This window comes from Ipomoea nil, unplaced genomic scaffold, assembly GCF_001879475.1.
Source record: "Ipomoea nil cultivar Tokyo-kokei standard unplaced genomic scaffold, Asagao_1.1 scaffold1421, whole genome shotgun sequence".
Lineage (NCBI taxonomy): Eukaryota > Viridiplantae > Streptophyta > Magnoliopsida > Solanales > Convolvulaceae > Ipomoea > Ipomoea nil.
Genome location: NW_017617849.1, coordinates 3046798 through 3061187, shown reverse-complemented (window position 1 = coordinate 3061187; position 14390 = coordinate 3046798). Strand labels below are relative to the sequence as shown.

At 34.5% G+C, this 14390-nt stretch overlaps 1 protein-coding gene across 1 annotated transcript; it reads right to left on the bottom strand.

The window, feature by feature from the left end:
* Positions 1-261: 261 nt before the first annotated feature.
* On the bottom strand, positions 262-2597 carry LOC109188196 (9-cis-epoxycarotenoid dioxygenase NCED3, chloroplastic). The gene is made up of 2 exons (XM_019338762.1): positions 686-2597; positions 262-629 (listed from the first exon to the last, which is right to left on the bottom strand). The coding sequence occupies exon 1, from the start codon at positions 2451-2453 to the stop codon at positions 687-689; it is 1767 nt and encodes a 588-aa protein (XP_019194307.1). The 5' UTR covers positions 2454-2597; the 3' UTR covers positions 262-629; position 686.
* Positions 2598-14390: the final 11793 nt, after the last annotated feature.

The following is a 14390-nucleotide window of genomic DNA, read 5'->3' as shown; positions in this document are numbered from 1 at the left end:
GTACCAAAAAAACAAGTTATCTGACAACCTTAGAAATAAAATCAAAGAGCTTTTCTTCTTTCCCCATAATCAAAGGCTTTTTGTTGTTCTAAAATCTAAGAGAAAATAGAGACCTGTTTGTCGGCATATGTTGGTTGAAAAGATTGGAACCGATTATATTCATCGACAACATTATGTTACCTACTTTGGTCGTGTCACAGTATCAGAAATAGAAAAACAGCACAAAAAAACAAAAGAGATGAAAATATAATGCATAATATATACACATGAAGTATCACATTTAATTATATCTACAACAGGAAACAGATGATCTGATGTGTACATTACAGAGCTGTGGAGATTATTCAATGTACTCTACAGTATATACTCTCTCTTTCTTTCTATGTATCATGCACATAATAATGTGAAAGAATCAGCAGAGACCAGCTGAGCTTCAATCATGGCTAATAACTACGTCCAGAAAGCTACAAGCTGGCCATCTCTGAAAACCTCTCACATGAAAATAACTCTTCAAGAAAAAAAAGAAATGAATATGCAGTAAAAAAAGTGATCGAAAGAGATTCCGGGGATGTATGTATCAGCAACCATCCCTCTGGTAAATCTCCTCTGATCTTTAATGGCGGAAATGACTGTGTAAAGTAAACTGTAAACATATTCTCCCAGCAGCGGCATCAAGAAATTGAAGATTAGGCCTGGGTGGCTAAGTCCTTGGCATTGATGAATGTGCCGTGGAAACCATATGGGACTCTTGATGGGAGCTTCACGGTGGCTTCAAGCTTTAAGGTCTGGGAATTCACGATCTGGAGCTCTGATTTCCAGGCCTTCTCGTCGTGGACGAAGGCTAGGATGTAGCCGTCGTCTTCTTCGGCGGCGTTGGAGGTGGGGAGAAACAGAGGCTCGCCGCCGTATTTTTCATCGCCGTATATGAATTTCTTGACTTCGCCGGTGAAAAGGTCGACTTTTGCGAAGCCGGAGACTTTGGGCCAAGGCTCTGCGATGGCCAAATATGCGTACCTGGTTTTCCGGCCAAGTTTGTTTCTGTTCACCATTCCGGCCTCCAAATTCACCTGATCTTCCGGGTTTTGAATGATGGGTTTTCTGGTGGACTTGCCGGTTTTCAGATTGAGGCGGATTTCGGATAGAACGCTCTTTAATCCCTCGTCGCATTCGTTGAAAATGGAGTCCGGCGGGGTCATACATGACCCGATCACCACAATCTCGTCGGTTTCCGGCTCCTCCCAGGCGTTCCAGAGGTGGAAGCAGAAGCAATCCGGCACTTCCACCCACTTCATTTCCGAGGAATCTTTAGCGTACTTGTCGAGAACTCCGAACCTGGCTACCTTGTTCTTGTCGTACACCACCGGAGAACCGCCGTGGATCATCTCGGAGATCTTGAACACCACCTGCTGGTCGGGGACGACCACGAATCTCTCGGTGATGGCGAAATCGTGCATCATTGTCGGGTCCGGGACTGGGATTTCAATGTCCGGAGATTTCTCCCCGGTTTTTGAGAACCGGAAGTACTTCAAGTACGGCTTCTGAATCACGTCGTAGCTGAGAGCGAAGAGCTCGCCGGAAACAGGGTCGAGTTTGGGGTGAGCGATCATTGTGGATTTCAGTTCGCCGTCAAAGTCGTATCTTTCCACGGTTTTTAAGTCGCCGGCGGGCGTGACTCGCACGTGGTACGGCAAATCGTCTTCCGACATCGCTAGCAAGCGGTTATTGAAGTAGACCAGCCCGGCGTTAGCCACTCCGGTGCCTTTGCTGTGATCGACGAGCCCGAAAAGCCCGCGGGCGTAGAAAAGCATCAGCCTTGCAATCCCAGTGTGGCCGTGGAGCTCCCCAATGGCTTTCGGGAAAACGGGCTTGCCCACGGCCCGTTCCTGGACCAATCTCTGCGTCTCCGTGAACCGGCAAGAATAACTCACTTCCCCCTTATTAAACTTCACGGCGTGAACCATGCCGTCACCGTCAAAGAAGTGGTGACCGGCTACCGGCTCGTAGTGCGGGTTAGCGCCGTTCCGCACGTACACCCCCTCAATACACTCCGGGATCTTCCCCACCACCGGAAGCCCCCGCCGGACTGGCTGCTCCGTCACCGGAGCAAAATTCCCGGCAATCTGAACCCTCGGGTCGGCCGTTTTAGGCAAAGGGTGCTCAAGCTCATGCGCCGTTAACCCACCCTCCACTGCATCCAAGGCCATTGCAGCCATCCTCTGAAACAAATTCCACCGCGGAGCCGCCGAAGAAGAAGAAGAAGAACACCGTTCCTCCACCGGACACGAAACCGCAACGCCTGAACTCAAACCGGTAACAGGACTGGAAGTCTGCTTGGGAAAATGGAGCAGAGAAGGAGTAGTTTGCAGAGAGCAATTAACTCTCACGCTCTTTCTACTACACAACCTGGGCTTACAACTTATAGCAGTAGAAGCTGCAGTACTGTAATTCGCCATGGCTGCCTTTATATATTCTCTGCAAATTCTTGATTGTGATTGTATAATAAGAGTACGTGTTCGTTGTAGTTTTGAGGAAAGAAAGAGTAATGCAGATCAGAGAAGAAGACTACTGAGCTAGAATGATGAGTAAGTGTGAGTTTTGAGGAGAGATTGGAGAGAGGAAAGGGTATATATAGAAAGGGTTAGGGACACGGAGTCCACTTCAATTCATATATATATTGAGACCACGTGTTGGAACTACGTGAAACTCCTCGTCCCTACACTCATATTACCATTTTTATCTCCATATCATCATTTCACTATAAACACAATCTATATATACATCCAATTATTATATATTCAAACTCCAATATTTAAAATATATACTAAAAGACTATATTATTCCCATATAATAAACCCTACTCCCTAAACTAGTATATCCTATTTGGTAAATGCGTGTTAGCTGATTGGATTAATTAGTGAGTATAACTAGTTGATAACATCAGCTGATTGAAAAAAGGTATTTGGTATAATTTTTTTTTTCTCAAAAAGCTAATTGAAAAAGTTATTTTGAATAACCAATTTTAACATTTTAGAATAAAAAAACTAATTAACCAAACACTTATATTGATTTTTAAATCAAGTCAAACAACTAATAGTGGTCAAATAAGTCAAAATTACCCTATAGGCTAACTATTTTACCTAACATGACCTATATATACCACGCTCTCGACAGATTTGAGAGAATGATTGGAACCGTCGATTACTTCAGTCATTTTTCTAAATGATTATTTGGATGAATTGTAATTCAATTAGTCCACTTTAATCGTAAAACTTGCAACAATAATGAAAATTATAACTAGTTCACTTTAATTTCACCAACAATACTCTAATTGCTTTAATTTTCATTGTTCTAGAGAAAGTCATAGTTAATAGGTTAAAGTCACCATTAATGGAGAAGATAAAACAAATTAAATAATTAATTTATTCTACCTGTCAAAACAACCTGACCACCAGTCTACCCATTTTCTATTTTCCACAACATACGGCAAAGGAAAAGGTTTTGTTAATTGACAAAATTGAGTCAATTATTTTATACTCCATAGTATATATTTCAAACATTCACTTGCCATTATATATTTTTTGAAAAAAAAAAATAATATTAACCCAAGTCATTAAATTACCAATCAACAACAAGTATTTCCACTCCGCATAATGATTTTGACCATAATAAATTATTAAATGATAAAAAAGAGTTAATGTTTTCAAAATTATCTCATTTTTCTTTTAAGACATGACAATACGTCAATACATACGTCATTCTATATTGAACATTCTATAATTGTAGAGTACCATAAGGACAACCTTTTCTTTTGTAAATATAATGACAATTATTTTCAAAAAATGTCATTGTCAACATTTTCAATGTTATAAAATTTCTTCATATATAAATTAAACATTTAAAGTCAAATAAAAAATCTCCAATGGTCAACCAGGGGTGTAGGGGTGAAAGAGACTCATTCATCCTTAACCAGATGTCAATGGTTCGATCATTGACTTTGGGTATGGAACAACTTGAAATATTCAGGTTAGCTGTCCAACTCAAAAGGTAAAAAAAAAAAAAAAAAAAAAAAAAAAAAAAAAAAAACTCCAATGGTAATTCGAGTTGGAAAAGAAGTAAAGCTATAGACTACTGTGTTATTGGAAAAAAATAAAAAAGGAAAATGATAAGTAAAGGTAGTATGCAAAAAACTTTCGATAAAGGTGGGGTCCCTGGTTATAGGAGATAGGACCATTCTTGACTCGGCCAAAACCCGCGTTCAATCCTATAACTCCGGTCACGCGCCCACCCACGTGGCAGTTAATTACGCACCTAAACCTAAATCTTAGTCGCCATCAATTATTCAATTGTCCCACACGTTGGCGCACACAAACGCCCCCTTAGCCCCTTACCCATTTTTACTTTACTCACCAATCACTATGACTTATAATTTCTTTTTTTTTTCTTTTTTCTTTTTGAAATGTTTATATATATGCTACTATTATTAGTAAGAGTAGGAGACTTGAAAAATAGTATTTTTTTACTAGTGGATTATTTTTAGGAATACAATGTGGGATTTTTAATTTGAATTTACATTTTTCTATAATATCTATGTATATGTCTCTTTTTGTTTGCATATGACATCACATCTTCATAGTTATGGATAATTATTTCAATCCTAAAAGGTGCTAAGTTCTTTTTTTTTTTTTTTTTTTTTTTTTTTTTTTTTTAATATTGAAGTTGAATGTCAATTTTACATAAGCATTAAATATTTTTTAGGTACATCAAAGTTTAAGGATTACAAAAGTAAACGCTAAGAGCATCCTCAAAAATTCTTGATTTTTCCTGATTTTTGAAGTGCCATTAAAAAAGAGAGAGGTGGCAAGACAAGAAAAAAGGGAGAAAAAGAAAAAAGAAAAAAAAAATGCTAACAACAATTAAAAAAAAACTGCAGAACTTTATAAATACTAGCTCAGTAGGTGCGCACACACCTACTGGACGCACTTCTTGCGCTCCATGTGCAGAAATGATCTGTTGTTTTTCCTTTTCTCTCATATTCTGGGCCCCACAAAAAAAACATAAATAGCAGGAGAAAAAATCCTTGAAAAATCAGCCATTCCATTAGGGAAAAACCACCCTAGCTCCTAGTTTTTCACTATATATTCTAAAAACCAACAAAAGTGTGTTGATTGAGATGCTCTAAGAAAAGAGGAATCAACCTATATTGAAGATTATTTATAGGATTTAGCTCCTTTGACATCTAACATGTCTAATATAATTCTCTCTAAATTCGCTAATTCATATTTGACATGATGATGATAACATATAGTATTATGAAGTATGTAAAAATATTATGTTTGTTTCTCATCATGGTCTGACCAAAAAAATATTATGTTTCTAAAATAGAAAATAGCGGTGATCATTCAGTCACTTACACGGACAACATATGCAAATTAAAAATATACCCTCTTCACTTTTTTTTAATTACAAAAATGACATTTTTACATTCAACATTGTATTAGTTCCATAATATTATATATTATCATAAATCATAAATTATATATATTACATTAATTATTTACAAAACAATGAAGTTCTTGCTTTGTTGCCCAAAGGGGTGGAACTTGACGTTTGTGAATTTTAAAATGCAAGAGTTATAAAGTTGAAAGATTTATTAATTTAAAGGGTTACTTGGTAATTTATTCTATTTGTATAAACGCACTACATATATATGGCATTATCCTCGTATGTATATAAGGAATTAAACAACCTGAAAAAAGACAAATAAAATTGCGAGGTTTGCAACTGCCGCATGATGTACAATTGTTTTATTAACACCTTTAATTAATTTTATAATGATACGACTGTTAGTTGTAGAATTTGATATGAATTTTTCAAAATAGAGTGGTCTGAATTGAAGCTTTAGATGGAGAAATATTAACCACAACATTTTAACAATGCCGGTGTTGTTAAATAAAGGTTTTGTGTAATTTAATTAATTAATGTATTTTAATTTTGAGTATTTTTATTTATGAAATTTTAAAATTGATCAAATTCAGAATTAATTATTAACATCGATATACAAAATTGTTAACAATGGTCCGGAAATGGTATTAGTTTACCTTTATATATATATATATATATATATATATATATATATATATATATATATATATATATATATATATTATCTCTCTCGCCTTTTCTTTCATTCCTCTCTTTGTAGGAGTCGATAGTCGCTGAGAATTGTGTTAAAGTTAAAATTGATATGAGGCCATCTTAAATTAATAAAATTATCGATAACAAACACTCGATCTTGATCTGAATACTTCACCATGATCTTGGTTGAATCATTCTTTCTTTTAATCAATTAATGAACACATTAACACAAGCTAGCTTACTACCATATTTTTTTAACATGTATATTTAATTCCCAAACAACAAAATAATCTAATTTTATATTTAAAACATTCAACTAATACTATGAACATACATTATATATAATATATGTTACTTAAACAGTACATTAACATTGAAGATTGAAGATTCCTTTCTTCACCAATGTAATTATTGTAATTAATATCATATTACACAATGGATTAATTTAATTGTGTCCGCGATCCCCGTGCATGTTATATATGGATTTGTTTCTGCTTATAATATATAGTCTTGGTAGATCACAAATTAAATATGGACTTCTAATAATTTATTTAGTTTCGGTATTATTTATCCTATTGAAACATAGTTGTTCAACGTTAATCTTATTGTCAATCAGCTCTTTTTATTTCTTATTTTTGGGTAGTTTATTAGATAATTGCCCTGTTTGGTAAAATGGTTGTTAGCTGATAGCTGTTAGTTGTTAGCTGATTGTGTTAATTAGATGATATAAATAGTTGATAACATTAGCTGATTGTAGAAAAGTGTTTGGTAAATTAGCTGTTAGCTGATAACTGTTTGGTATAATTTCTTTTTTCAAAAAGCTAATTGAAAAAGTTGCTTGGAGTAGCTTTTTGAATTTTAGCCTTTTGGAGTTGCAAAAAGCTAATTAACCAAACATTTATATTGATATTTTAACTAAATCAAACAATTAATAGTGGTCAAATAGGCCAATTTTTTACCAAACAGGGCCAATGTGTTGCCTTTTTTGATCTGAGGAAATGTTCAGGCTTTGTGTTCTCGATCTTCATATATGCCGCCATTCTTAATTGAATCTTGATGTTATTAAGCCTCTTTTGATGTTATTGATGTTGATCAGAGAAAATTTTCAAGCTGTGTGTGCTCCATCTTCTTGTATGTCGTCATTCTTATTACTTGAATCTTTGATTTACTGAAAATTTTGCAGTTGTTATTTCTGACAAATAATGACAATGAAGTAAACCAGCCTAAATTACATATAGCTGATCGGCTCAGATCAAAACGACCAATAGACTTTTCTCATCATAATAAGGAAATGTTCTTAATGGCATAAATTGCATGTATGTACTTTGGGCTCTAAACAATACGTGGACCATAATCTTATTTTATCAGGTGACGCGCAAATTCGAACTCATAATCTTTGATATGGGATTGACTCTAATACCAAATTGAAGCATATACTTCGTCTTAACTAAAAGTGTAAGCTGATAGTTGGATTGCACATTTATATTTATATATTATATATGCTCAACAATTGTGATGCCCTTAAACATTATAGTGGTCCTCGAATACTTTTAAGTAGTTGGCACATGAAGGCTGCATGCAGCAATTATTTTGAAGTATCAAACAAAGGAAATTATAATTTATAAATTAAATTTGTAATGTAGTACTCGCACGACGAATTGAAAATGGTTTTTTAATGAAAAAAATAATGTTGAGTTATGGAAATAAAGTGTCAGATCAGTTAATTAACTAATTGCCGTTGGTTTTGATTAATCTGAATAATAACTACTTCATAAGAAATTTAAAAAGGTTAGTTATATATGAAAGTAACTACTTAACCGTAGTGCACGTTGGAGACATGCAAGTAGTGTTATTAGTTTATAGCATGTAATCCATGTTGTATATATATAGGTGAAATAAATTATCTCCCTTCTTCATAAATGAAAGTTCAAATTCAAACCTTAACAACATGTTGGATTCACAAAATAAATTGAAAATAAACTTATTTCACCAGTTCGTATGTTCTATACTCGGAAATATATAGTATTGCTAGGAATGATCTATCCGCCCTCAGCTCTTACATTCTTGCAAGGAGAATACAAAATTTTTATTATATTCCTTCCATATATTTGATTCCTTATAGAATATGATTCGTATTTCTCCAAAATTCATTCATTCTCTATTAATTAAATATATATGATTCATATCCCTTCAAAATTTATTCTGTGAACTAAACGTGCTATACAAATGGAAACAAAATATATGTATATATAATAAAAAATTCTGAAATAAAATATATATCATTATTAGTAGTAACTAATGACAATGATCAGTTGATGTATATAATATTAGCGATGAAGGTATATGATAAATCGTAACATGCATGGTAAGTGGGTGCACATAATAAAGATCTGCAACGCCGCCGATCGATCAGCATATATGCATGTTGGCTGTTTGTACCAGACATGTTATCACATGCGAGCTTAAGGATCGATCTTCATCGATTTCGTGATCCATTATTAATCCTAAACTTTCCGCAAAGATTAATATTAGGGCAATTAATGTTTCCCACTTGTGTTAATTTTTACACATAAATTTAATTAATATCGTGGCAATTAAGGAAAACTTGTATAGGTTTTGGACTTTTGAATTGGTTGCATGCATGATTCCATATTTCCATCATCGCTAGTATAGGGATCTCAATCATATCTCTCATTATTATTAGTGTATTAAACAATACCTATTATTCATAATCGATGGGCGCAACCGACTTAACCGGAAAATACCTACCAATCCAACAAATTAAAACACATATCAACCGTTAAGTTGTAAACACCAAAAATAGACTGCATGGGTGCTTGGTAAATAGCGGGTTGTTAGCTGATTAAGTTAGTAAGTTTGACTAGTTGATAACATTAACGCATTAAATGTTTATAAATTAGTTTATTCAGCTACAAGTTACATCGTAATAATCAAATCAAATATAAGAAGCTTATATATATATATATATATATATATATATATATATATATATATATAAACACGTTGGATATTAAGTAATAATTTTAGTACTAAAATTTTGAGGGCGACTATTCTTAGAGACCGTTCAAGGATCGTATATGTGAGATGTGTTGGGTCAAGATAAAAATATAATATTTATATTAAAAATTGTAATATGATCAGAAATAAAATATTTGTTATTTATAAAGAAAAATGTAATTATGAGAAAAAATGTAATATTTTTAAATCAAAATGTAAAAAGTATTACATTTTCTTCAAAATTATTATACTCCCCCTTATAAGTAACAAACACTTTATTCGTAATTAATATTAAATTTTTAGTATAATTATTACATTTTCATCTTGACCCTCCACCAAACTGCATAAAGATTTTTATTTATTTTTTACCAAGGCTAGTACTATTTTTTCAATATATATTCTTTTTCAGTACTACTTTCTCCACCTGTTGAAGCATAAAGAGTCAACACTGCATTGCTCGATCTCATGATTTCTCATATGAGAGAATCACTACATGTCATCTGAGCACAATGTGCTTGGCAGTTGGTTCAATATATAATTGACAATAAAGTTTTTATTTAAAATTAAAATTATTCTATACCGTACCCTAACATCCATAATGTGTTGTAAGAAAAAAAAAATTAAAATTATAACACAACTTTACCATACAATCCTACTTCAATTCTTTGTTTTTCATAGGGTATCACGTGAGTTGTATAAATTTAGAATACATTAAAACATGAAAGAAAGTGGGCGGGCTAGCAAGAAGCTAACAATGGGTGCCCATTCTGGGGATGGGATGTTCATGTATTGTCAAGACAAAGAGTGAATAGTCCCCAACACACATGACTTTGTTAGGATGATAAATCCCATTCGGATGAGAGCAGGCCATCCATACTCCAAAGAATTATATTGGCTAGCAGACATTTGCATATATGTTTTTTTGTGCACGCCGCAGGTACAAGAAGATGATTAACGTTATCCGTGTCCAAATTAAAGAAGAATTGAAGACTTGTCTTCTCCTTTCTCATCACTGCCTATGAATGATCAGAGGTTCATGGACCCGACCATGTGTGAACTCATGCTATTGGAAGGCCACATGGAGACTGAAACAATATCAGGTGCTAATGTGATGAGATGGGTGGTTGGATATATATATATATATGTGTGTGTGTGTGTGTGTGTTCAAATACAGCCATGCCTTAACGTGCGGTCTGTGCAATCGCACCATTAGGTATGTAAAAACGTATCAATAGTGTTTGAAAACTCACAACAATGAAATGCACCCATGCACTACAAAGCGCACGATACACCCCCAAAAAATGTATTATACATCCCCACACCTAATTGTGTGTTTCCAAACATTGTGTGGTGTGTTTATGCGTACCTAATGGTGCATTTTGTGGTGATGCGTACCTAAAGCTGCATTTTTTGGTGCATTAATGTATTTTTTGTTGTGCATTTCTTAACACTATTGGTGTGTGTCTGCATACCTAATGGTGCGACCGCACTGAAACTTGGTCATATATATATATGCGTGTGTCAGGGAGAGAGATGAGCTACAAGGAGCAATGCGTACGTGCAGGGGCTCTTTTGTATTTTAAATAAAGATAATAGCAAAGACAACACCAACAAACCTCGGTTCATGGTGTTTCAAATTTTTAAATCTAAAAAAAAAAAAAAAAAACAATAGTAAAACTTAAAAGAACCACAGCATGAATATATATATATATATATATATATATATATATATATATATATATTCATCAACTACTATCAATTTCAATCATTTTTTGTCTCTTGATATTTTATAAATCGACCAAATTTGGTTGAAAATGTTTGAAATTAAATGCCCTCCTGTTCATTATGTTGGTGATAATGAACCACAATCGATTTAATATCCGTAAAATAATATTTATATATATACACACGAATATATATAAAATATTATTGGATATATATCCGAAATATATATATACACACAAATATATATAAAACGGACCCAACGGTTATATATACATGTATATCTACGAAAAAGATATACCAATATATATCAACCAAAAAGAAAATATAATCCTTAGATTATAATTCCAAAACAACAAGAAAGAACGGATTTTTGCTTAGAGCATAATCCAAAACAAGAAAGAAGGAGAAGGAAGAAAGATTCGTACGAGTTAGGCAAAGTGCATGTCTTTCCTTAAAACCTTATTTGTCACCTCCCAAAAGTGCTAGGAGCGTTGTGGCCTAGGTTTCCAGGATAAAATGTACAACGGTTCGACGTTTGAGCACCCAAACGAACGAACCCGGCGAACAAGAGCACGGGCAAAACACAGTAGCAAGAAAGGAGTAGGAGCAAAGTTTTGAGAAGAAAAAAATGTTTATCTTTGTGTGTTGTGTCTCTCTAGCTCTTCCCTCACGTTGTAAATCACTTGTTCCTACTATGAACTTATATAGGAGATTAGGATTTAATAGCATATTCATGGCACATAAAACCCAACATAAATTCAATTTAAAAAATTGAATTATAACGTTTGAAACGGTCGTACTTATTATCGAAATAATATCAACGGTCACGAACTTAATATCTGATTAATTCGTACCAATCGTAACGACCCGTTTCAAATATCTGAGTGACCGAGAAGTCCGTACAAATCCGAAAGGTTAACGAATTGGGACCGGGAACCACACCCGAGCGACCCGCGAGCACCAAAAGGTGCAGCACGAAATGAGCTCACGAAAGGAGCTCATTTCTCCCAAGCACGAAACTGTGATCAAAAGCACGAAATTTGTGCTTTAAATCCCAAATTCCACTTTAAGCTTTTCCCAAAGCTTAATCTCTCGTGCTTAGTTGATTAAGCATTTCAAAGCTTAATTAATCCATTTAATCTTACATAACTAAATGAACTTTCGTGCTACACCTTTCGTCCATGCATCATTAAGCCACGAAAGGTGCATCCCAAATCTAAAACTTTATATTTACGCTTTCAAAGCTTAATCCCATTAAGCTTACAACACCAACTTTCGTGCAGTGCAACGAAAGTTATTAGAATGCTAATTTTAATTAGCATCTAAACTTAAGTTTTTTGACTTCTCTCAAATAGGTTCACTTTGAGAATTAATTTCTCATTCACCTATTACTCATTTTGAGCGTACATTATATCAAATTCTTCATCTCACTACGAAGAACCCGAATCCACATTGACCCGACCCAAATCGAAAGTGGATCCCACATATATTTGTACCACAAAATAATCACTCAAAATATCATTTTAATGCTATTTTTCCAACACATTAAACTTCACTAACCCTAGAAGCACAATTCAAACATTTTGAACTGAATTTAGTTGATTTGAAAAAGTAAAAATACAAGGAATGACAGTGAGTCTTGGTAACCATAGCCACAAGTTTGACTCTCAACGGGAGTAGTCTAGCTATTGGCCTTCTTGGTTTAACTCAGTTACCTATGATCAACATTAGTTGGTTTACCTTCTTGTGATCATTTGCGCTAGGATTACAAGACGGAGTTTACATAGTGCGCACCATTAAATAGTAACTGCGAATTTAACTCGTCATTCAAAAAAAATAAAATGCACTGAACATGCACACTACGGATTTAAATTTTTTAAAATAAAAACCACTCCCAACTACCATCAGCTATCACTATTAAATAAAAAGAAAAAATTGATCGATGCAAGGTGGATTCATATTCATAGTTACGATACAGATTGGAATTGTATCTCTATGAAAAATTAAAAGTGACCAAATTGATAATCAACAACTAATAAAATTGAAAAAGATAAAAATTCCAAAGTCGGCAGATTCCTTGTGCGCACCGGTATTTGACCCTGTCTACTAACCCATTGAGTCACCGTGATTTACATCCTTCCACATGCTCTGTCGGGTCGGAGTGTGGGAGCCCTTAGTGTTGGGGATTCAGCTTTTCGGGTAAGAAAAAGATAAAAATCATAAAATTGGTATAAATCTTAAATATAATAGAGTTATATTGTGATTATTATATACGGAGTATGTAATAATAAGTGTATAGAAAGAAATATGCGTTGATTAAGTCAACCTAAATACCTAATGACATGAAATTAAATATAGAAAGTGATGAATTCCTCCTTGTCCATTCATCGAGATCTTGATTGCATGCTAATGCGCGCATATGTCACTTACATATATAGTCACATAGAACTCCACAAACGTGTGGTGCAGTTGAGTGGAGTGACTCATCCATCTTTAACCAAAGGTCAAGAATTCGATCTTTAGTTTTGGGTATGGAGCAGTCTTAAATCTTCAGACCAATTGTTCCATTCAAAAAAATGTGTCTACAATTCAACAAGGAATTAGTCATTGTGTCTGATGGTGAAAACCCCATAAAAAACAAAAACAAAAAAAAAAAAACATAGTAACTCCGACGACTGACATGTGCAGAGTCGAAGAAGGTTCTTAACAGTTAACACCACTGCACCAGCGCAGGTGTTCAACTTCAAATGTGTAACTAACAACAATAACAACGTGACGTGACGTTTATATTAGAACAGAAACACATGGAGCTTTACATGGCTGACACGAATAAAACCCAAGTGCTTTTACTCGACACTAAATGCCCACTTCATCGATCATTTCATGATGGGGTTCATGAATGTGTGTTTGCACACTGAGATGACTCATTGGCTAAATGGGAAGTTAGAAGGAAAAAGCGAATTGAAGTTTAAAGAAAACCTAATCCGCACAACACGGCAACCAAAAAGGCAATATCATGTCGTAAACGTGCTAAGGTAGAATTGGGCACGTAATGTCCTGTCCAAAAACACCTCTTGAATTGCCTTTACGTGGCCGACGATCGTCGTAATCTTGGAGGCGCTTCCCGCGTCCAACGATCCTCCGCCAGGTAGCACATTCTTTTCGCCGATTCGTCCATTTCCGACACAATTGTCCTGGCCTGGAACATCCTTAATCACTGCGAAATTAGAGTTGACCGTTAACCTCTCCATCATCGTAAATGGACTTTTTTGACCCAGTCTTACGCGTTCCTTTAGCTAGTGCGCGCTGTTTAATTAGGGAAGTAAATTCCCTGACGGGATTTCTAATATAGACACAACAGATTTTAAAACCTCCTCAATTTCATATGCTTTATAATTGACCGCACCTAAGTGTGCACATCATATTTTAACTAAGGATAATGAATGCAATAACTTTATTTCATTATTAAATGTATCTCACCTCTATTATTTAGCACAATCTTCATCTACATT